General features: G+C 45.7%; 1 protein-coding gene across 1 annotated transcript in view; it reads left to right on the top strand.

The window, feature by feature from the left end:
• The first annotated feature begins 1,202 nt into the window (after positions 1 to 1,202).
• The window catches only part of LOC119813248 (prolow-density lipoprotein receptor-related protein 1-like), a 47,178-nt gene continuing 24,988 nt past the window's right edge, over positions 1,203 to 23,392 (top strand). The window contains exons 1-13 of the mRNA XM_038328463.1: positions 1,203 to 1,278; positions 4,276 to 4,389; positions 6,704 to 6,823; positions 7,441 to 7,680; positions 8,538 to 8,651; positions 11,261 to 11,380; positions 13,492 to 13,617; positions 14,180 to 14,383; positions 15,408 to 15,576; positions 15,872 to 16,040; positions 16,859 to 17,093; positions 18,043 to 18,168; positions 20,702 to 20,926. Coding sequence (XP_038184391.1) covers positions 1,203 to 1,278; positions 4,276 to 4,389; positions 6,704 to 6,823; positions 7,441 to 7,680; positions 8,538 to 8,651; positions 11,261 to 11,380; positions 13,492 to 13,617; positions 14,180 to 14,383; positions 15,408 to 15,576; positions 15,872 to 16,040; positions 16,859 to 17,093; positions 18,043 to 18,168; positions 20,702 to 20,926 — 2,038 coding nt within the window. The remainder of the gene's footprint in view (positions 1,279 to 4,275; positions 4,390 to 6,703; positions 6,824 to 7,440; positions 7,681 to 8,537; positions 8,652 to 11,260; positions 11,381 to 13,491; positions 13,618 to 14,179; positions 14,384 to 15,407; positions 15,577 to 15,871; positions 16,041 to 16,858; positions 17,094 to 18,042; positions 18,169 to 20,701; positions 20,927 to 23,392) is intronic.

The following is a 23,392-nucleotide window of genomic DNA, read 5'->3' as shown; positions in this document are numbered from 1 at the left end:
CATTGTGGTGCCTTCAGTTCGGGTGGTGGGGCCGCAGTGAACATGAAGAGGAGGTACTAGTTAAAGCGGGGCTGTTGGCCCTACAGCGCTGCAAATACGGTCTAAGGAGGCACTTTGCAATTCATTTTTCTGTTTCTATTTTTTTCTAGTGCTTTATTGCTGTCTCTCATTCCTATAGACTAAAAATGCTCCTTGCCAGTTTAGCATAATAAATTCTAACTCCATTCTGTTCTTTCCAAGAAGCTGACATCCGCCTCTCCCGGATCGCTGGAGAGAAACAGTGTTGACTTCGCTAGGTGCAAGGTGGGAAGCGCCGCTGAAAATTCACCCGCCCTTCCTGAACAGCGGCGGGCGAGCAGGATGACCACTAGCTAAGTTCTCCCGACTCTCTTGGGTTCATGCTTAGCTCGGTTCAAATTCGACTTGCCCAGTCAGTCATATGGACTGAACAAGGAGTGTTCTTCCGGACTTTAGCAGTGAAAGAGAGATGTCTTTAGAGACTTCATCACCATCTTTGAGACTGGGTTGTAGAAAGGATTTATTCTGCCTAGGTACACAGAAAGGAGGGCTGGGGGGAGGAGGGGAGAGAGCGGGGCCAGGGGAAGAGAGCGGGGCCGGAGGAGAGGCAGCGACAGGGTGCACAAACACGTGGGGGTTGAGGTGGAGAGGGGAGAGAGAGAGAGAGAGGAAGGGAGAGAGGATGAGAGAAAGAGCGCACGAGGGAGAGAGACAGAGACAGGGGACAGAGGGAATTCTATGCTTTACAAAGTGAGGGAAGAGCACCTGGCACAATTCATCACCTGAGAGACAGACCTGCTTCAGGTCTGTAAAGGTAAAATCTCTGAGTGAGATTTCCAGGTGACTCCTGTGCAGATCAACCCTTTCCGTGTCCCTAAGGGCCAGCTCCAGTGAGCCTAGCTCTGTTTCCAGTCCCACCATGGATCGGTGACACAAAATCTCCAGCCACAATGCGAGGAGACCTTCCTGGACAGCGGCAGGTCTTGCCTTGATAGTGCGCGCACAAGATGCGCACCGGCACACCCCAGGTTGGGATTCAGCAACCTGCAAGGAGGCGTAGGAACTGCACCCCCCACCCCCTCCCCCACCGCGTCCCGCTCCCCTTGCCTCTCGCTCCTCCCTCCCGGGCTTTCCTCACTCAGGCGCCAGGCAAGAGCAAACCCCACAGTCTTGCCTTCCTAGGCATGCGGTGCCGGATGCTCCTGCTCCTTTTCTCGTTGATGCTGGTATCGCTGGGCAGCGTCGGGCGCTCAGGGGCAGGTGAGTGAGGACGGTGGGCAGGGGCGCCCTTGGAAGGGTTGCAGCTCGGGTTTGCAGGGTGCAGAATGTAGGGTGCAGGGTAGCAGTAATGTACTAGCCGCGCGCTGCAGAGGCAGACAGAAGGCGAACTTCAGGCGGCCTCGTTGAGTGTGCTGTCTGTCCCCAGCTGTGCAGTAAGAAGGATGTAGAAGGGTGAGGCTGAGCATCCTACAGGAAGGGACCTGGATCACCCAAGATTGCCAGGCCCTTTGCAAATCTGTGAATAGGAGGAGAGGTAAGATCAAGGACAAAGATTTTCTTTGCTTCCTTCCGTGGAGTCACCTAGCAAAAGTGCAAAAGGAGCTCTCTCCACCCCTGAGTACTTAGAACACCTTACCTCTTAGATTCTTCCTTCCTTTAAGTCCAGACCCGGTGGGACTGGCTTTCTAGCTCTAGTTTCCCACCAGTCACCATGGGGTGGCTGATGGGCACTGAGAATAGCCACTCTCCAAAGCTGCTCCTGGGAAAGAACCGGCAGGAGCACTCCCTGCAGCACTGGTGGGTGCCACTTTTGTAGACAGATCCAAAGGTGGCATCTGGGAGAGAGACAATGTGTCCCGGGTTGACTGAGACAGGTTACAGCTCCCAGGGGATGAAGTTGCTAGCTGCTGACGCCGGAAGCATGCAGCGTTTGAGAAGCACCTGTCTAGTGAGGCTGGCAATCCAACCACACCAGTGCGCCCAAGCTTACCCCAGTCACAAAGGGAAGAATGTGCAAGTGAAGTGGTTTTATGTTTGCATCTTATTTCTTGACTAAGCCGACTTAAGGTTCTGACCCTCAAGACTTGTGCCTAACCTGCTCCAGCATCTAGACTGTGACTGATCTCCCCATGCCACTTCTGAAACGGGATTTAAAAATCACTTGTATTTTTTTTTTAACTAAGCAGTGATTTTATATCGTTGAGTATATCTTTACATGTGCTTTAGGACAGCACTTATCAGTGTACTTGATACCATGATTACAAGCAAGCCACTGTAAATTTAATGTCAAAAGATGTTAGTAATTACCATATAACTGCCTTTTTAGTAAGCACCTACTTGTATTGGGAAAATATCGGAAAACAGTCTGCAGGTAATGCCTAGATTTGATATGTATTTTGGGTTCCTAAATAGATCATCTCTGAGACAAAGTATTCTTCAGTTGAGTTTTTGACAGTGAACAGCAGCCCTGAGATCCTCCTGGAAGGATCAGCTACAAGAGGTAGCAAAGGAACTACTGGCTGATGAGCATTGATTTAGCAGCTTCTGAGCCAAGCCGCTTCCTGTTCGCTTAAGCCTTCAATCTCCTTTTCAGGATCACGGACAGCCTGGCCTCATGGCACACACAACAAAACCAAGATCCCATTATCCGTGTGAGAGAGGATGCATGGGAGAAGTGGACTTGGCCACTCCACAATATGGCTAAGGCTTTTCTTGTAGATATGAGAGAGAGAAAACAACCAGAGACATCTGGAAGAGTCCAGAGCAGAGAGAGAAAGAAGTAGCAGAACATGGTCAGCAGACAGGAGCTGGTCAGGGTGGTTGAAGTTGGAGAGAACAGAGGAGTTGGCAGCATAGCAAGAGATGGAGAATAGAGCATAGTGAGAGAGGGGAAGAGAGTGAGAGAAAGTGCTGGAAGAGTAGAGAATAGCCAGGCACAGAGATGGGGCATAGCTAGGAGGAGGGAAGCCCCATGAGGCTGGTGTGGGGGCTATGAAATATATAACAAGTACTTTGGGGATAGAGACTGAGGGAGCCTGGAGGCCAGCACTTTGTTATGCACCCACAGATATATGTCAGTAGAGCCATATATCCCCTCCGCCAGAGGTAAGGGGAACGACTCCTTAGGACACATTGGAATCAGTCACCAGAAATCCCCCTGTAGTAGTTCAGGTTAAGCTCATTTCTGGATATTCAGACACCTTGAGACCTACCAGTCAGTCAGCAAGTAGTCCAACCAAAATGCTCCAACCCAGGTGGTTTGTGGACTGAGCTTGTTCCCATAGTAGCAGTAGCCAGGCATTACGTGGTCTCACCAGCTTTAGTCACATGACAGCCTAGATGGAACAGGAGGAGATGCTAGAGCTGGCAGCTAATCCAGTAATAAACTGTATTCCTGGGGGTTTATTTTAAATACTCTTAAAAACTGCATTTGCTTTAAAATCGACCTAGTTGGTGACACAATTGTAGAAGAAAACCTGTAAGACTGGGATCCAGTCTCTTGGGAGGAGGAGCTGTCTCACCTCCGCTTTCACGTCCACTTCCATCCACCCAGGCTGCTGCTGGGAACAGAACTTGCTGAGTATTCCACACATGGTGCAGAGACTCCGGCAGGGACAGGCCGTATAGCTTTTGTTTTCTAGGAACCAACGATTGTCTTTTCCTCTCTAAGTGATAGTTCAGTACAGGAAATGAGTACTCAGACCTTCCTGCAGCTTCCTTCCGAGGCTACTCCACTTCCGGCTTTTGGTAACCATTGAACACCAAACAATAACTACAAGTTCATGACTTGAATGAAATAATATAAATTCAGTCTTTGAAAGCTTCCATAGCTGTGAGAGAGATATTTTTAAATGTTGTGTTGTACCTGAACATGGGTCTGTACATGTCTAAGATTAAATGAAAGTACTTAGGCTCTAAGGTTTCGAGCCTAGACATCTAACTTACATGTGTTCACGTTCCATGGCTTTGTGAGTGAACTAGATCTGGCAGTACTGCACCTATGTCTACTGGTGCCCAAGTGTGAGTCCCCTCTAATCTAACAGAGAACAGGCACACAGTAAACCTCCCCAAAGCAACTCTATGCTACCAGGAGGACCTGTTTCTAAAGGAATTTCTTAGTGAGCCCAAGTGGTGTGGGAGAAGGAACTTAGTCTTCCTCAACATAACACTCCATGGCTTCTTATCATGGAGAGATGCCATCTTACACTGTGGGGGCCAGAAACTCTCAGGACTCCGCCTCTTCTTTATTGACTGCAGGTGAAATAGAGTGTAACAGAACCCGGCAAGTGGCGTGTGGTGAGAAGTGCATTCCTGTGGCCTGGCTCTGCAATGGCGAGCAAGAATGCCCGGATGGGACAGACGAGCAGTGTGGTAAGCACTTCTCGAGATGCTGTCGTTCACCAGCCCTGGCGTCCAAGCCCAGGATGAAAATCTGAAAGTCTCTACAACCCAAAGTGGTTTAGTACAAACATGATACCACCACGGGACATTCCATATCTGACTTCATGTGATGGGTCTCAGCCAGAAGACAGGTTCACTTAAAATAGCATATAAAATTACCTTCAGATTGTGTGTGTGTGTGTGTGTGTGTGTGTGTGTGTGTGTGTGTGTGTGTGTGGTGTGTGTGGAGTGTGTTTGAAATACAAGCTGCTTGGGATGCTGAGACAGGAGGATCATAAGTCCAAGGCCAGCCTAAGCTATAGGCTGAGTTCAAGACAAACTGGAAGAGCCTGTCTCAAAATGAAAAGGTTGGGGGATAGCATATACAATGTGCAAGACCCTAGGCTGATCCTTATTGCTGTAAAAAATAGAATTATTTAGATTTGGGCCCATCCTTGTGATTCTTCAGTGTGCTTGTGTGTGTGTGTGTGTGTGTGTGTGTGTGTGTGTCTGTGTGTCTGTGTGTGTGTATGCAAAATAAATGGAAAAATCTCTAATCTGAAATACTTCAGAAAGTTCCCAGCATTTCAGATACAGAGTATTTGATGTGTCTTTGTCTGACAGTGTCAATCCTCATGGCTTTTGTCCCCCGAGGGCATAGTCAATCATGAGAAGTGTTCTGAGTGATCATGGGCTCTCAAAGACGAATCCAGTCGTCTTCAAGTATTAGTGGCGCCACTGTAAGAGCAGAGTTTGCACCTTAAATTTAGGCTTAAGCATTGGTAACCATATTTATTTAAGTAGACGAATCCAGAGGCTCTTCAGGAAGCCTTATAGACCCTAATACTCAAAGCTCTTTTGTATGCAAATTGAGCAAACAAAGTAGAAAACTTTTAGAAGCCAAGTTAAATATTTGGCAAATAGTTTGCTGCTCTAAGGCCCTAGTTCTCAGTGCTTAGTGTATTCAAAGCCCCAGGTGGGTCACCTGAACGCTAGTACAGACAGGAAGCTTAAGTGAAGCATGAGAGAGAGAGAGAGAGAGAGAGAGAGAGAGAGAGAGAGAGAGAGAGAGAGAGAGAGAACCAATGTATCAGCGAATATGCCCTTTTTATCCCACTTTCTTCTTCTCGGGTGGACACTTGCTGTCTCTAACTTCACATGAAATATTTGATATGAAAACATTCTCAGGACTCAGGGCGAAGCTCCAGGGTGAGGGTCACATGCAAATCCTGACCTAAGCCTCAGAATCCAATAAACAAGCAAATGAACAAACAGCAACAGGTCTATGTTTATGGGTTGGAATACACTTCCATGCTTGCTTTGTTGTGTGGTCCTTGGGCATCCTACCCTGGCTTTCTAAGTCTCCTTCTTTAGGTGAACTATTTGAAGGTGGGTTTGCCGCAAAATCTACTAGTTCCCCGGCGTTGTCTTTGATCTGAATATAGTCTTGGAGATCAAAGGAATTTAAAGAGGTGGACTGTCGTGGCTTCCAGCCACCTGTAGGGGTCAGAATGTACCTGAATGGTTCGATATAAATAAACTTCAAGCCTGTCGTGCAGAACCTACCTTTCCTGTGTTTGTTAGCAGTGCATGGCTAGCTGCCACTTTAGAACGCTTATAAAGTATCTCTGCTCTCAAAACTTTTGCTAGACTACAGTATTCTCAAAAATGGCAGGGAGGCTAAGCATTGAAGGCTCCTGGGCCACACTCTTCCTTGTTAAGGTAGATATCATGGTTAATCTTCTATCTGAACTTGACCAGCTCTAGAACCATCCAGTAGGCACATTTCTGGGCATGTCTGCAATGCAGTTTCCAGAGTTTAACAGAGGAGGAAAGACTGGCCCTGAATGTAGGTGGCGCTTTTCCATGCGTCGGTGTCCCAGACTGAGTTAAAAAAAAGGTGGGGGGGGGGTGGGAGAAAGTGAGCCACGTATGAGTGTTCATCTCTCTGGTTCCTGACTGAGGATGTACTGTGACCAGCCACCTCACACTCTGGCCACCATGCCGTCTCTGCCGTGATGAACTGTATCCCTTTTCCAACTGTGGACCGACATAATTTCTCCTTCTCTCAAGTTGCTTCCGTCCAGTGCTTTGTCACAGTAATGGGAGAAGTAAGCTATACCGTAGAGTTGCTGTCAGGAGTGTGAAGGGAGCCAGCAGGTTCACGGTTGGGGTCAGTGTCGAACTTAGAAGTCTACGTTGCTTTGCTATTTTCAATGTTATGACTTGAAATCCAGCCAACTGACGGACTCTGACAAACTTGTCTTCCTCCATGCCTGCTCTTGAATCCAACTCTGGCCTGCAGAGGAAACTTGCCTTGGGCACCGGCAAGCCTGGCAGTGTGATGATGGGAAATGTATTCCTACTAGCTGGCTTTGTGATGGTGCCAGGGACTGCTTAGACGGCTCCGACGAGGTTAACTGTGGTAGGTGTGACTTGCTTTAAAATCGCACCCATTTGTTATTTATTTATGTGCCTGTGCAGGTGGCATACGCATGCATGCATGGACCCCATGCAGCATCCCAGAGGACACCTTGGGGAGTTGATGCTCTCCTTCCACCGCATGGGTCCCGGTGATTGAGCTCACGTGAACAGGCTTAGGGGCAAGGACTGTTACCTCCCAGGCCATTTCGTCAGCTTTGTACCACTATTTTCAACAGCCATCATCTGTCTGCTTACTCGCAGTACTGATGCTCACAGCATCAGTATGTGCCAACTGAAAGTAGCCACGGAATAGCCTTAGGTTGTATGGGCTAAGCCAGATGTTATATTGTCTTTGGTGTTATAAAAGATTCTCAGACCCATTTCTTTGTATTTTTTTTCCTTCAAAATTATTAGCTTTATTGACTTTTTGAAAATCTATCTTGAGGAGAAACTTCAGTGCAGAAAGTCACAACCATGTCCCTAATGACATCTAGCTAGCATCTCTTAGCTGTTGGTTTCATAGATGGAGTCCATGGCATAGCCATAGTTCTTGCCTGGATAAGCATGTCTGTCATTGTCCCGCAGTTCTGCCCCGCCCACCTAATTCCTGCCTTTCAGAGATCTTGACAGCGTGTCCGGACTACAAAATCCAGTGTCCGGGAAAGGCTCAGTGTCTGGATGCTTGGGAAGACTGTGATGGCCATCAGGACTGTGACGATGACTCCGTAAAAGCACACTGTCCCCACAGCCGTTGCTCGGCGGGGCAGTGGCAATGCCGGAATCGGGCATGCGTCATGGCCAGCTGGAGGTGTGATGGCATCGACCACTGCGGTGATGCCTCCGATGAGGAGGGCTGTGGTAAGTCTGGCTTCCCCTTAACTTTCAAGGACAAGGTGTAGGACATGGACTGGTTTGTGCAGGCTACGTTTAATCCCGATCCCTGAGGCTACCATCCTTTATCTAAAAACAGGATGCTCCCTAGCAAGAGCCAATGTGCACACAGATATCCAAGGAAACACAAAGGGCTGGGAAAATAAAAACCCCTGTAATGTACATGCTAAATAAGAACTGCCTGGAATGTCCCCAGTGCTGATGAGCTAGCAGTCTCTAGAACACCTGAGCACCAGTCTCTGCAGGGAGCCTAGCAACTGATGACACCTGTTCTCACACAGTGAACACTGGCAGTGAAAAACTCCCACTAAAAAGCACGAAACCCAACCCCAAAGTGTGGCGAGCACCACATTCCTCTCCTAGATGATCTCCCAACCCCAGAAAAGTGCAGCCTCTGGTTTCCCGCTGAACTGAAATCCTACCCAAACTTTTGTGGAGTTAAGGCTGCAAAATTAAACATGCTCAGCATCTAACATTTGTACAATTAGGGTTTTTTTTTTTTTTTTTTTTTTTTTTTTTTTTTAGAGGAATACTCTGTTCGGGTCAAGTGATTGACTCCAGTACAATTTTAATTCCAGCTATTTAAAGCTAGATCAATCAAGTTTAGCACGAGTGCCCAGATGTCTCGCTATTTTTATGATGGAGTCTAAAGCCCTAACTCCCTGAAAAACGAAAATCAGTTTCAAATGATAAGCTTTTCCTTTCCAACTTTCAATTGCTTGGGCTACGGAAATATTGGCAGGTAACCTACTGAAGGGATAATCCCTGATTACACTCCCGTGCTATGAGCAATAATAAAGAGGAACATTCAACTTCCTCCCTAGTCTCCTGTCCAGAAGGCGCTGTTAGCTGTGACGGAGGGAAATGCATCCCAGACTCTCGGATGTGTGACGGGAAAGCTGACTGCACAGATGGTACTGATGAACCCAGCACGTGCGGTAAGAAACCGCTTCCTCAGCTTAAGACGGGAGGTGGGAAAACGGGATGAACTAGCTTACTGCCTTAGTTACCGGGTTAATTACTACATGCTTGGCTGTGACAGAAGCAATTAAGGGGAGGAAGGATTGATTGTGGCTGGCAGTCTCAGGCTGGGTGAGGCGGGTTGTCCAAGGGCATCTTAGGTGTGTGGTTGCTGCTTTTCTCATCTCTGCAGAATGGGAAGCAGAGAAATGGGGATGAGGCTGTAACTGTAAAAGACCTGCCCCCAATGGCCCACTTTCTAAGAGTTCCCTGGTCCCAGAGGTCCCACGCTTCCAAGAATAGCACCATTATCTAGGGAGCGCGCGTTCAAACTCAGGAGTCGGTAGGCGACATTTCAGAATCCAACCCTAACAGTTATCATCAGGGCCGACTCCTTGGAAGAATGCTTAAAGTGAAATGCACACACAGGCAATTACCTTTGTTCCTTACATTTTATCACATCCCATTTCATTTATTACATTAAGGCTCCTAGCTTTGCTCTTGTGAATATGGGGAAAATCCCCTAACTTGCAAAACTTCAAGAGCAATTTTCATTTTGTAGCTTTAAGGAGATGGGTTAGGTAAAAACCTAGATACTACACTGCTTCTGAAGTTTGCGATAAAGCCAGGAGTGTATCCTCTAATGTTAGTAGCATCCACGTCACCACAAGGGCCACGCCCTCGGTTGAGGGTCAGCCATCTGCAGCACTATGCTCAGACTTCACCAATCTAGAGATCCCGCTCCAGAAAGCCTTGGCTGAGCCTGGTGCTCATTGCTTTTGCTCAGCTTTCAGCTTGGGGATTTTATAAGATTCAATACAACTTTGCAGATCCAGTGCAAGAAAACGCACAAAACCAATGGAAGCAATAGAAACCATTTGGCACATGTCTGGGGGAGGAATGAATCAATCTGTTTAAGAAAAAAATAAAATAGAATTCTCCAAGGATTTAACTGAGGAAAAACCTCAGAAAGCATGTTTTCTGGTAAGGAGAAAGATTGTTGAAAAATAACGCTGATTTCTTTCTTTCTTCTTTCCTTCCTTCCTTCTTTCCTTCCTTCCTTCTTTCCTTCCTTCCTTCCTTCCTTCCTTCCTTCCTTCCTTCCTTCCTTTCTTCTTCTTTTCCTTTTTTCAAGACAGGATTTCTCTGTGTATCCCTGACTGTCTGGAATTTGATCTGTAGACCAGGCTGGCCTCAAACTCAGAGATCCATCTGTCTCTGGGATTAAAGGTGTGTGCCACCATTACCCAGCTGTAACTAATTTTTTTGCTGGTCTTGAACTCACAGTGATCCTCCTGTCTCTGCCTCCCGAGTGCTGGGATTAAAGGTGTGCACTCGGCTGTAACTGAGCTTTTAAACTTCTGGTTTGCACTAGAAGAATCGCTGCCGGATCTGCCAGAGAAATTTCTTAGCTAGGGTTTCTATTACTGTGAGGAAACACCATGACCAAAGAGCAAATTGAGGAGGAAAGGGTTTATTCAGCTTACACTTCTACATTGCTGATTATCACCAAGGGAAGTCGGGATAGGAACCTAGAGACAGGAGCTGATGCAGGGGCCATGGAGAGGAGTTGCCCGCTGAATGACCTCCCCTGGCTTGCTCAGCCTCCTTTCTTATAGAGCCCAGGACCACCAGCCCATGGATAGCACCACCCACTGTCACCCACAGTGGCCCTTCTCCACTGGTCACTATTTGAAAAAATGCCTTACAGCTGGATCTCATGGAGGCATCTCCTCAGCTGAGGCTCCTTCCTCTCTGATGACTCTGGCTTATGTCAAGTTTACACACAAAAGCAGCCAATGCAAGAGAGAGTTGGCATCTCACATCAAGTCATTTTGTCATTTGTCTCCTGTCCCCTGTTCCCCTGTGCTGCTGCTGCTGCTGCTGCTGCTGCTGTTTCTTCTTCTTCTTCCTCCTCCTCCTCCTCTTCTTCTTCTTCTTCTTCCTCCTCCTCCGCCTCCTCCTCCTCTTCCTCCTTCTCCTCTTCCTCCCCCTCTTCTTTTCTTCTTTTTGTTCTTTTTTTTTGTTTTTTTTGAGACAGGTTTTCTCTGTAGCTTTGGAGCCAGTCCTGGAACTAACTGTTGTAGACCAGGCCAGCCTAGAACTCATAGAGTTCCTCCAGCCTCTGCCTCCCAAGTGCTAGGATTAAAGGTGTGAGCCACCATCGCCTGGCCCCCCATGTTTCTTAAGACTCCCCTAAAGGCTTCTGAAGAAACTTTGTACTATAGGAACAAAAGTAAGAGTTATTTAAAGCACTAATGACCAAACCCAGTACAGCTTTGGGTCTGATTATTTGCATAGGAGGGTCTCAGCTTTTCTATAGAAGGGAAATAAATACACCAACTCTTGAAATTGTCTACATGATAGCTTGGAAAGAAATGTCACTGCCGTGGTCCTGGACTTCCCAACTTTCCTGCTCCACATAGTCTTCCCCTAGTCCCATTTTCCCAGCTGAGAGGGCAGAGTCAAAGGTTATCTCTAAGTGCTCATCTGTTCCTCACCCAGCTCAGAGGTGCATGGTACAACGTGGTTTGTAAAACATGAACCACTGAGCTCAATTGTTTTGACTACTATCTTGTCCCCACAGGTAAAAACTGTTCTCTGCTGAATGGTGGCTGTGAGGGGTCATGCAGTGATACCCACTGGGGTGTCCAGTGTTCCTGCACGTCAGGGTGGCAGTTGCAGCCCGATGGATGGAGCTGTGGAGGTCAGAGCTGGCTCGTCCTCTAGAAACATTCTTATTGTGACACAACATGAATTTTAGTGTCTCAGGCGGTTTCAGTGTGCTGTTATTGGTGTTTGCATTTGCAGTGTACCCACTCTCACCACAACGCATTTCTAGCTCTTTTCTCCATTCCCAACAGAAATTCTCTGTCTATGTAACAATAGCTTACTAGGCCCCATATGCCTTAGCTTCTGGTAACTTCTCCTGACTTTCTGTTTCTGTGAGTTTGTATATTCTATGCATCATCACATAAGTGGAGTTGCTCAGTGTTTGTCCTTTTGTGTGTCACATGTCTCTAGGGTTCGTCCATGTGTCAGTATTCCCTTTCTTTAAAAGGCAGAACGGAATTCTATTTTATGCTTGTTTATGCTTGCAGCACATTTTTCTATTTAGCTATTAATGGTACATTTGGGTTGTTTCTGCTGTGTATGTGTGTGTGTGTGTGTGTGTGTGTGTGAAAGAGAGAGAGAGAGAGAGAGAGAGAGAGAGAGATCACGAACAACACTAGCATGTCTGTTGCTGTAGGAATATAAATTTGAATTCTCCTTTTCAGTTATCTGACTATACTCCACATGTGGAATGGTGGAGCACACGTATCTCCACCAGGAACAAAATTCTAATTTCTTTGTCAATTCTAATTATTACTCTAGTTTGTGGGAATTGCAAGTCAATTATTGACCGAAGACCAAAGACTTAAGACACTAGACTTAAGTTTAGTGTCCTACGTTATGGAGCGTAAAGAGCTTCTGTCCCTTCACAGCCAGTCCCCAGGTCTCTGCCACCAAGGATGGACAGCCTGTGAACTGAAGTACATTGTATTTCTGCTCTGCATGTCCCTTTCAACTGACCTTCTCCAGATCATTTAATCCTTGGGTTTCATTTCTCTCTTTTGTAAAATGGAGTGATAGACCTGGAATGACTGACATAAAATTTACTTGTCTTCATTATTCTTAATAATGTAAGAAACATATGACCAGTAACCTACAGCACCTATGTAGAACAATACAGGATGATAATTTCAGTTGAAGTATAGCGCAAGAATATAAAGGATCTGCTGTGTTAACTATGTTCACCCTAAGGACAGGTCGAGCTCTGCTATGAGCCTTATCTGTGTACTCAGTGCTCTCTTTATGATGGACCTGCAGGTCTACCCACCCGGGAAGGCTGTATAGGAACTTTAAAATTGCCTTCTGCAATGGCTTTAATATTAAGACTTCATCAAGAGATGTTAGGAACCTACTTTGAAGTTCATCTCTTATAATTAGAATTTAATAAATCTTAGTAATTAAACTTAAGTTTATTGTTTAAATGAAACCAATACTTATAAGTTATAAGATTTATGAATTCTCCATTTGAAGCTGGTCATGGCCCTCAGAAGCATCTAGGTGGGATTGTAGCACACTTTTTGGGTTCTGACTCACAGCAAGGCTTGGCTGGCTACAAACTTGACTGTGGCCATGCGTCAGCTATACTCCTGGGGTTGTTATGTTCCAGGACTGTGTGGTTTAGGAGAAATAACATTTTCCTAAAATGTCCCCAAGGAACCATTTTCCTTCCTATTAAAACTAAATAAATCTCTCGTAGTTTTGGCGATTCTCAGCTGGAGAGTCCTGTGTGGTTTTTGCTGCTTGTTTGAAACAAGGTCTCATGAGGAGCAGCGTAGAACTGAACTTGGAATGTAGCTGAAGATGAACTAGGTTAATGGGTGCGTTTCCCCAAGCCTAGTTCGTGAGCACGGGCTCTGTAAACCAATTGCACGTCAGCTCAATTCGGTGTCCTATCTGTGCACGTGACCTTCTCGTTCCTCTTAGATGAAGTGTTCTATGGCACGAATAGTGAACACGAGACCCTCATACTTGTCATTCTGAACCAGATTCTGGTGTGACTGGGAACTAGTATAGCCTAAGAATGTTGCTGGATTAGCACAGATTGCATTTCATGCCAGCCAAACTGCAGGGCTCCCTGTCTGGGAGCTTCTGTTAATTAATAATCACACGGATGGGAACTCAGTGGCGAGCCCGAAACTTCTGTGCACGGAACTAAGGGAGCTGTAGTTCCTGAGCCATCTCTAACTTATGACTCTCTGCCAGCAGATATAGACGAGTGCTCTCTGGCGTATGGTCCTTGTAGCCAACTGTGTCACAACACACCAGGCTCTTACTCCTGTGGTTGTATTCAAGGTCACCAGCTCTACAATGGCACAGACTGTCGGGTTACAGGTGAGTTCTAGAGTCAGGTGAGCCCAGCTTCTGCTCTATTCTTAATAGTAATTATAGAGAAAAGTGACCCTGGTTATTTAGTTTAAGGTTTAGTGCTAGACACGATGCTTTTCATTCCAAAGAAGCTGCTGCTGTGGCAAGCACTGCCTAGCCAGCGTGTCAGTTACCCTGAGTGTCTTTAAGATGATGTAGTTACTCTATGGGCTATAGAATTGGGTGCTCCAGAGAACCAACCATTTGAGTTTTAATTTGGCCTGTGCTTCTTTGCCTTGGGGTTGCTCACATGTGACTGCTATGTAATAAGCCCTTATCAGAGTTCTGTGTAAGGGGAAGCAGCTGAATCTGAAATCAAATAAGGCAATACTATTCCAACAATTAGCTTTAAAGTGCTGGGATCGGGGAAAGGAGGGACTAAGACAGCCCACAAATCTCCCCAGAGTGTGCTTTGTCTCTTTAGGGAGAAGCAGACTTTGGTATAAAAGAAGGAATCACAACTTTAGTTAAAGAGAAAGACTAAAAGAAAGCTCCAGAGTAATGTGTTACCATCTTCCTTCTACTGCAGATGATGATGTTAAAATTCTCATAGCGGCAGATAAAGAGCTTGGCATCCTGGACCGAAGAACAGGCATCTATGAGATGCTCATCCCTGTAACGTCAAGGCCCAGTTCTGTTGCTTATGACCTGAACAGAAACATGTACTTCTGGGTGGATAAAGTCTTGAATGTGTTCATTCTTGGGAAGCCAAGCTCTGTTCCCCTCTACCCAGGTATGTTTTTGTTGTGGTGGTTGGTTGTTTGTTTGTTTTTTGGCATTAAATATTAACTTAAGAATTTTTGTGTTACTGATACAAAATTCCTGAGATCACCAACCTTAAACAACCTTAAAATTTTTGAGCCTAAAGTTTCAGAGTAGTTAATTGGAAGCATATCATGACGGAAGTGTGGAGGACAAAGCTGCTCACTTCATGACAACTGGGAAGGAAAGGGAGAGAGGACAGGAACGCCATCCCACATTTCCCTTCAAAGGGATCTCCCAATGACCTAAAATATCATACTAGACCCCTCATTTAAAGGTTTCTACTACCTGCCAATAATAATGCCCACAAGTTGGGGACCAAAGCCTCTAACCTATTGGTTCCTTGTGATACATCCATATTCAACTGTAAGGAGTATCTGTATCTTAGCTGATTCATATCTATATCTATAGATGGGAAAGCTTTTATGACTAACCTGTCATGAATCAGGAGAGTATATAAAATACCAATATGAGACACTTACGTGGTAGGCTGGTTCTGTAAGAGCATCACAGAACCTCGCTTGTGCCATGAAAGTGTTTTTAAGAAGGATAGAAATCTTGGGATTTAGCCTTAAGCCTTCTCCATCACTAGCTTTTTGAACTTGGCTCTTGGCTCCTTTGACCTGCCTCTCTAAGATGAGGGCACTAGCCAGAATTTGTCTCAGTAGGTAAGAGTGGGGATTAACCAGGAAGCATAGTGAGAAAGGGCATGGCCCCGTAGGTTTAGTGGCAGACAGAGCTATTCCCGGAGACGTCTGCGGTGACCAGTGTCTGAGCCGAGGCCACATGTTCCATATTCATTAGCTGTGCTTGTCCTTGGGTCCTGCATGCACATTAGCAACCCTGTGGGATACCTCTGGCCATTATTCCTTGGGTCCTCTCTGCCTCGTCGTACAGATCCTAATGAGTTGTTGAGGAGTCTTGTCAAATACCGTTCTCAAGGCAAACATAGGCATGAAAAGCCGCAGGTGTCACTCTGTCTCTTGTGTCAGCAGAACTCCCACCCGTGAGCAGTATTTCTCTGGACTGGTTCACGGGACAGTTGTACTGGGCTAGTAGCTCTGCGAGGGTCATCTGTGCTGGCTTAAGTGATGGCAGAGGCTACGTCAAAATCTTGGAAAAGGATCTTGTGCCGGAGGAGCTCGTGGTGTTTCCTGCAAAGAAGTAAGTAGTATTTCTCTTGGAATGTACCCCCAAATCTCTTGGCATTTTACATGCTTATGAAGAGAGCGTGCCAGCCTTTAGGCTTTATTTGCTCCACAAGATTCTTCTTTGCACATCTTAGACTGAATTCCATGTAGCCAAACCTTGCCATGCCTGATGAATATGGGGAGCTCTCCAGCTTTGGGGAGCAGGACAGAGACAAAGCTCATAGGAGAGGGCTAAGGGAGTTGTTGAGAATGATGTGTGTATGAAAGCGAGGGCATTTTTGAAAACTGCGTACTCCTGCTGCTTGCAGGTATTTGTACTGGGTAAATCGGAGTGAGAACGGAGTGAAGACGGTTGAGACCGCAGGAATGGACGGCTCTGACAGGAAGACACTAGCAGTGGTGACCACAGAGGAGCCTTTAGGGCTGACACTTGATCACGTGACTGGCAGGCTCTACTGGATCGGTGGCTATAAAGAGGTACTATAGATAGAGCCAGAGGAAATAGGAACCTTCTTTTGCTAGGGAATGGGTCTTATGCACATGCTTCTCTGATGGCTAGCATTAACTCCATGAAGTAATTTGCATTGCAAAAACAAGAAAAATAAGGTTTAATTGCACAGTATCTTTGAGTAGAGCAGACTGTACCAACAGCTTGGGAGGCTTGGTGTGCTTTTTTTCTTTTTTACATACTCTGTAGCTCAACAGTGCTAATTTTTTGCAGTTATAAAGGTCACAATTTATGTTGTACCCATGATACAATATGTTTTGAAGACTTCTGGGAGCTTCCATGGAAGCATACAGTTGCTTAGGCACTTAAAAGCTGTACTCGGATTTCCAAGGCCTAATGTTGCAGTTTATAACATCCCAATTTGGGAAATGACAAACTCAAAGGTCACTATGACATAGTGACTAAAAGCAGAAGCTCACAGCCTGGTGAGTCACGTTTCCAAGTCTTGTTTCCTAGTTGTGATTTTGGCTAATTAGGATGTTTCTGTGAACACTCACGGCTCTCTCTGAGAACACATGAAACACTTACCTTGTGGACCAACCACAGAATAGAGTGAACGGTGTTGGTGCCATGTCTGGATGCAGAGCATACGGGATAGTTGTTAAATCTGGACAAGGACCATTTGATGTGCTGATTTTGATGGTAGACTCAGCAGGCTTAGACAAATTCCTCCCTATCGACTTGATGTCTCAGAGATATCTAGTCAGCGTCCAGAAACCTCTGGTGACAGCAACATCAGCAGCCCTTGCTGACGCTCTCCCTAACTCATGAGACTCTAATCCTTCAGTCCATAGAGACCGTGAAAGTGGACGGCAGTGGGAGATACACCTTTCCTGGGGTATTTTTGGAAGATGAAGATCCCGTTGGTTTGACTGTGTTTGAGAATGCTTTCTTCTGGGCAAATCAAACTCAACTGGTCCGGACCTCGCCCAGCAGTCTGAAGGAGAGAGAGGTGTTGCTCCACGCCTCCCATGCCTCCGTGTCTGCTCTCTCAGTCCTCCACAGATCCCAGCAGCCCAAGAGTAAGTGATCCACTTGCTTCTGAATTGCTGAGGTGGAAACTGCCCAAGAGGAGACCTCAGTTTGTGGTTGGAACTTGCTGTTTGGAGGCAGGGACATGTTTAGCCCCTTCTCCTTCCAGTCAGCATGCAGGGCTTCTAGGTATGGTGAACAGATCAGAAGCTTCACAGGGAAGCTCTTTCCAAGTTCTGGGCTCTGTGCCTGGCTAATGTCTCAGCTGGGTTTTTAGGGTCTGGGGTATTGGAAATATAAGCTCTGGAGAGTTGTCTCAGCAGTTAAGAGCACTAACTGCTCTTTCAGAGAACCTGGGTTCAGTTCTCATCACCTGATGTGTGGCTCTGAACTGTCTGTAACTCCAGACCCTGGAGATCCAATGCCCCCTTCTGGCCTTCTCAGGCACCAGGCACGTATGTGGTGTGCATGCGTGCATACAGGCAAAACACTTATATACAAAAAGTAATAAATCAATCTTAAAAAATAATTATGAAAAAGAAAACATAAGCTATCCATAGAGGGTGGGGATTATGCTCACCGATGTCCTGGAACTGGATGTGTAGACTGGCTAGTCTTGTACGTACACCTCTGCCTCTGGAGTGCTGGAATCAAAGGCATGCACACTAGGCTATGTCTATTGTAGTAAGTAACCGTGGTGGAGAATACAGATCCATCTAAAGGGTCTCCCAGTAAACCAATGGAACACTCGTTCTGCCTTAACTCCAAGGGAGAAGGTGCAGCTGGTTAGGGTTTGTTGGCCCTATGGTATGACACTTAAACACTTGTCTGACAGCCAGTCTGGAGACAAGCATAGTTCAAAGGTCAGCACATCTATGAAAGATAACAAGTAGATTTAGATTCTTCTTAAGGCAGACCATCTTCCCTCTTCTTCAGTACTGAGTTTTGAATGGTTTGGACAGAGAGTCTGAACTACGTGTACCATTTCTGTTTGAACAGGCAGACACTCGGCATGTGTTCCAGATTCTTGCAGTCATCTGTGCCTCCTGTCCCCCATTCATCCCAAGGGCTACAAGTGTGTCTGTCCAGAGGGACTGTTTCTTTTACCTTCTGGAACTTGCAGTGGTAAGTTCCCTGGTAAAATGGGTGCAGTTCAAGAAGGCTTGCTGCAGGTGAGCCTGGAAATAAAGCAGATTCCATTTATGAAATGATCCCTTCTGTTCCGACAAGTTCCGTTGATGACCAGTTTGTTCTCAAAACAACATGATTCTATTTCTTTCTGACTGGTTTGAGATCGGGTCTCACTGTGTGGCCCTGAAAGGCAAAGAACTCACTATCTAAACCAGACTGCCCTCAAAATATACAGAGTTTCTTCCTGCCCCTACCTCCAAAGTGCTGGGATTAAAGGCATGTACCTCCATGTCCAGTCCCCTTGATTTAGTTTTATAATAGTGCTAAATACTTAACAGAAACTTAATATCTAACCATTTTTAGTTGTGTGGTGACATAAGTTGCATTCATATTGCTGTATAACCTTCACTATGATCTGTTTCCAGAACTTCTTTGCACCTTAGGTATCAATTCTACTCTCTTTCCCCTCTAGTTCCTGCCAATCACCATTTTATTTTCTGTCTGTGTGGACTGGCTAATTCTAGGTACCATATTTGGTGAAATTGTATGATATTTGACTCTGGTGTAAGTCACTTAGAATAATATATTTGATGTTTGTCTTGTTAGGGTTCCTATTGCTGTGATAAAACACAGTGATCAAAAAGCAATTTGGGGAGGAAAGGGTTTATTTAGCTTACACTTCCATTTTGCTGTTCATCGTCAAAGGAAGATAGGACAGGAACACAAACAGGGCAGGAACCTGCCAGCAGCTGATACAGAGGTCATGGAGGGGTGCTGCTTACTGGCTTGCTTCTTCTGGCTTGCTCAGTCTGCTTTCTTATAGACTTCAGGACCTGCAGCCCAGGGATGACACCACTCAACATGGGCTGGGCACTCCCCTGTTGGTCACTATCTCATGGAGTTATTTCCTCAACTGAGGTTCCTTCCTCTCCGAAGACTCTGGCTGGTGTCAAGCTGGCACAAAACCAGTCAGTACAATGTTATGACTCTCCATTCTAGCATCTCATAGAATCTCATACATACACCCTTTTGACTTTTGAAACAGGCCTTGGCATACAGTCTTGGGTGGCTTTGGGTTTACTACGTGGCCTGTGCTGGCCTCAAATTCATGAGCTTTGTGCCTCAGTTTCCCGAGTGCCATGATCAGAGGAGTGTACCACAACTCCTGACTCCCTTCCATTTTATTTTTCAATTTTGATGATTATTATTGTGAGAGGAGCTCATGTGCACCAGTGTGTGTATGTGTCCATCAGGGGAGAGTTGTGTGGAGCTGGTCCTGTCCTCCCACCTGTTTGTGGGCTCCAGGGATGGAACTCAGGCTCGTGGGCTTGCACGCAGGCACTTGTACCTGCTCAGCCACCTCACTTGCCTTTTATCCCTTCTGAAGGCTGAGTGATATTCTACTTTAGGTATATAATTCATCCATTGCTAGGACAATTGGATTTGATTTTTTAAAGCATAAAATGGCATGTATACTTCAGGTTTGCATGAAAATTTTACAAGTAAATCAATAGAAGAAATGTCTTCTATGATCCCTATTACATATCCTGACTTAGTTTTTAAGTGGTCTCTGCTTGAATGCAGTTTTAGTCCAGCATTGCTAACAAAAATTTGCCACGTTGCTGTTTGATTGCCAAAGTATCCAAGTCTATACAATCTATTGACTATTTCTGCCCAACCGTTGGTGCTTTTGAAACTAGAATATGAAAGTTTTGGGAAGCATAAGTCATGTAAATATGTTTATGTGCCAACTTATTTTTAAAGACGCAGATCACAGGGCCGGATTCAAATGAAACCATGGTGGAAAGGCTGTAGTTGCTAAGCAATCAGCTCGGATTTCATTTTGAGCATTATATATTGTGTGCTATGTATTCACATGCTCAATTTTTCTTTAAATAAGAGAAAGCACTAAAAATTCTCTAGTAGCCAGGAGATGGTGGTACATACCTTTAATCCCAGCATTCTGGAAGCAGAGACAGGTGGACCTCTGAGTTCAAGGCCAGGGGTGGTCTACAGAGGACAATATTTTAAAACAAACAAACAAAACAAGTGCCAAGCGGTGGTGGCGCACACCTTTAATCCCAGCACTCGGGAGGCAGAGGCAGGCGGATCTCTGTGAGTTCAAGGCCAGCCTGGTCTACAAGAGCTAGTTCCAGGAGAGGTACCAAAGCTACACAAAGAAACCCTGTTTTGAACTGCCCCCCAACTCCAAAAAAAAAAACCTGTCTCTAAATAAATAAAATAAGCAAACAAAAATTCTCTAGTAGCAAGACATTATTAAGGAGTGCTGCATGTCAGTGATTCAGTTTTATCCTTCCATTGAATGTCAGAAATACCCCATCTGGCATCTTCCCAAATAACCCACCTTTAGAGGCTATGGTGGTGATGGGGTCATGAATGTCTGCTGCACAGGCGGGGATGTAAGACATTTGTGTGTGTGCCCGAACTTGAGATGAGGCTACTCCCCGTAGGGAACCCGGCATTCATCTGAATGGTCAAACAACAAACCTCTCCCTTCCCTTTGCAGAGCTGAAAGTTGTGTTTTCTTCTGGCAAGCGTCTATACTTGCTGAAAGTCAGCTCTATGGGATCTGCCATAGAAAGAACTCTAGTGGAGGAACATGCTGGGAACCTCTACTTACTGGATGTTGACTGGAAAAGGAACTTCATCTATTGGTCAGATGCCCAGGGACATCTCATTTATTCAGCGGGATATTCAGGGCAAAAGCGAGAGATTTGGACCCAGCATACAGGTGAGCTGTGGTACTCATCCTGTTTTCTTCCTTTATTTTCTGGGTCTAAAATGTGTAGGACCAAAAAAGTGTATCATCCCTGATCTTAATGTATTTTCATGCCAAAGACTAGGTGTGACTAATTGAATGTGCTGTCTGCTATTGACCCATTGTTCTTGGGTGTGACCACTATCTTGAAGTTAAATAGAGGGATAAGGGTTTTTTTTTTTTTTTAATTTTTGCTTTTCCGACCTTAAGTCAGGGAAGAATAGAAAAAAAGGTCCTTTCGTTCTTCAGTTTTGCATTGCAGATTTTTCATACTCTAATTTAAAAGTCATTTGCAATGCAGATTTCAGAGAGAAAAAGCAAGCTATTTTCTTAATACGGCAGTATATACTTTCCCTTCCCACACTCCTGAATGCTGCACCTCACCCTCAAGTTCCCCTGATTCTGCCTAAACACAGCAAACATCTCCATTGTAAAGGACGGAGCCTTTACAATGAGCTCAGGGTGAGTAATGAGATTTCTGAACATCTGTCCCCTGTGTGCTCTGCCAAGTGCTAAGGCTCTGCCTCGCTAACAGAAGTGCCTTTGATACCTTCCTTGGGGCCCTGCCGGACCCAGAGGGCTGGGTAAGTACAATGCCAGGTGAGTAGCAACTTCTAAGGCCCCAGTCAGAAAATGTTCAGGACAAACTAACCGTGACAGCAGCACCTAACAGCTATCTGTGAGATGCCTGATCGCAGAATGTCTTCCCACCTATGGAAATGTTACCTCTCCCTGCTGGCTGGCCGTGCTAATTGGCTTCTGTGTTGCAGTTTTATCAAGGACTGCTGGCTTAATCTGAGCTGGCTCCATTGTAGAGCAGTGTGATAGTTTTCCATAAGTATAATACATGCCCCAGGTGATCAAAATGTAAAGAGAAAATCCCAACTGAACAAATAATGCATAACGAAAGAATAAGAAAAAGTTGGTTTTAGCTCTTAGTCCATTCAGGGTTACTCATTATTTTTAGACCTTGCTGGTGGTACCGGTCATCAATGGTGGGAGGGGAATTGTGGGTCCAATGTGCTCACCTCAAGGCCAAAAAGAAAAATAAAAAAGGAAATAAAAAGGCAGGGACTGGAAACCCGTAGACCATTGGAGGACACATATTCCCAAATACCTGATTGTCTCCCATTGGTCCTCATCCGTTAGAAGTCCCACAGCATCCCAGTCGCAGGCTGAGCGTCACACACGAACCTTAGTGGGGTATTCGAGATCCAAACACACGGCAGCAGTGGCTCAAACAGAACAAAGACAACAGTCTCACTCCTGCTAGCCAGACAAGGTCACAGATTATTATGTGGCCTCTTTAAAAGCCATCAGTCCATTTGAGTGTCCTGAGGTCAGTGTTTTCTCTTGAGGACGTTACTCTTACACTAAAGAAGAAAACTGAGGCCGAAAAAAAAAAATTCAGTTAAAATTCTTAATGAAAAAATGAGAGGACTTCATTGTATGTTTCTTTTTTGTTTGTTTTGTTTTGTTTGGTTTGGTTTGGTTTGGTTTTTCGAGACAAGGTTTCCCTGTAGTTTCTAGAGCCTGTCCTGGAACTAGCTCTTGTAGACCAGGCTGGCCTTGAACTCAGAGATCCGCCTGCCTCTGCCTCCCAAGTGCTGGGATTAAAGGCGTGCGCCACCACCGCCCGGCCTTATTGTATGTTTCTTAAGTGCCAATGCAGCATTGTTCGAAGAATGTTATGCGATCCTGGAAAGGAGATGTTCAACCTTGAGTCTGCAAAGGGCAAAGATGAAATCCGTAATTCAGTATAAGAATAAACACTCTCTGTATATTGCAGAGCCTGGCAAGGGAGAGAGCGTTGAGCTTGGGCAAGAATGACTTCACGGATATGGAGAGGATTCTGACCCAATCTCACAGCAGTTCCTCCCATGGGAGGTTGTGATATAGTAAAGAAATACACTCCCTGAAAGGAAGAACAATAAGTAGCACATTAAGGCTGTGTGTAGTGGCTTCCCCCCCCCACACACCACACCCCCTCACTCTGAGTCACCACGCATGTGTTTGTCCACCCCCTCGGTAGTTAACATTGAGTTCTCGCTATCGTGCCCAGTAGATGGGCTGAACAACTGGCTCTCTGGGGCTTACAGTTTGGATAGCAAATGAATGCCAACCTTGTCCCAGTCGTATGTTTTACGAAGACTTTCAGGTGGCATTGTTGAGATCTAATTGTTAGGTTGCTAACCTCATCAGTAGATTAAACCAGCAAGGAGTTCAGAAGTGAATGGGCTGCGAGAAGCCAGAACGTGCCTCGGGGAAGGAGGCTGCTGGGCTAGGCCTTGGAAAGTACAACTGGTCTTCTCCCTGCCAACTTCCTGGCCGTGGTGCTGTACACCCCATCATTCCACTGCGTACTCTCTGCCACCTTGTCTTGCTTTACCACACAGCGGTCCAGGAGCCCTGGGGACAAACGGCTGTAGAGTAGAACAT

Source organism: Arvicola amphibius, chromosome 4 (genome assembly GCF_903992535.2).
Source record: "Arvicola amphibius chromosome 4, mArvAmp1.2, whole genome shotgun sequence".
Classification (NCBI taxonomy): Eukaryota; Metazoa; Chordata; class Mammalia; order Rodentia; family Cricetidae; genus Arvicola; species Arvicola amphibius.
This window is presented reverse-complemented; position numbering and strand designations above follow the sequence as displayed.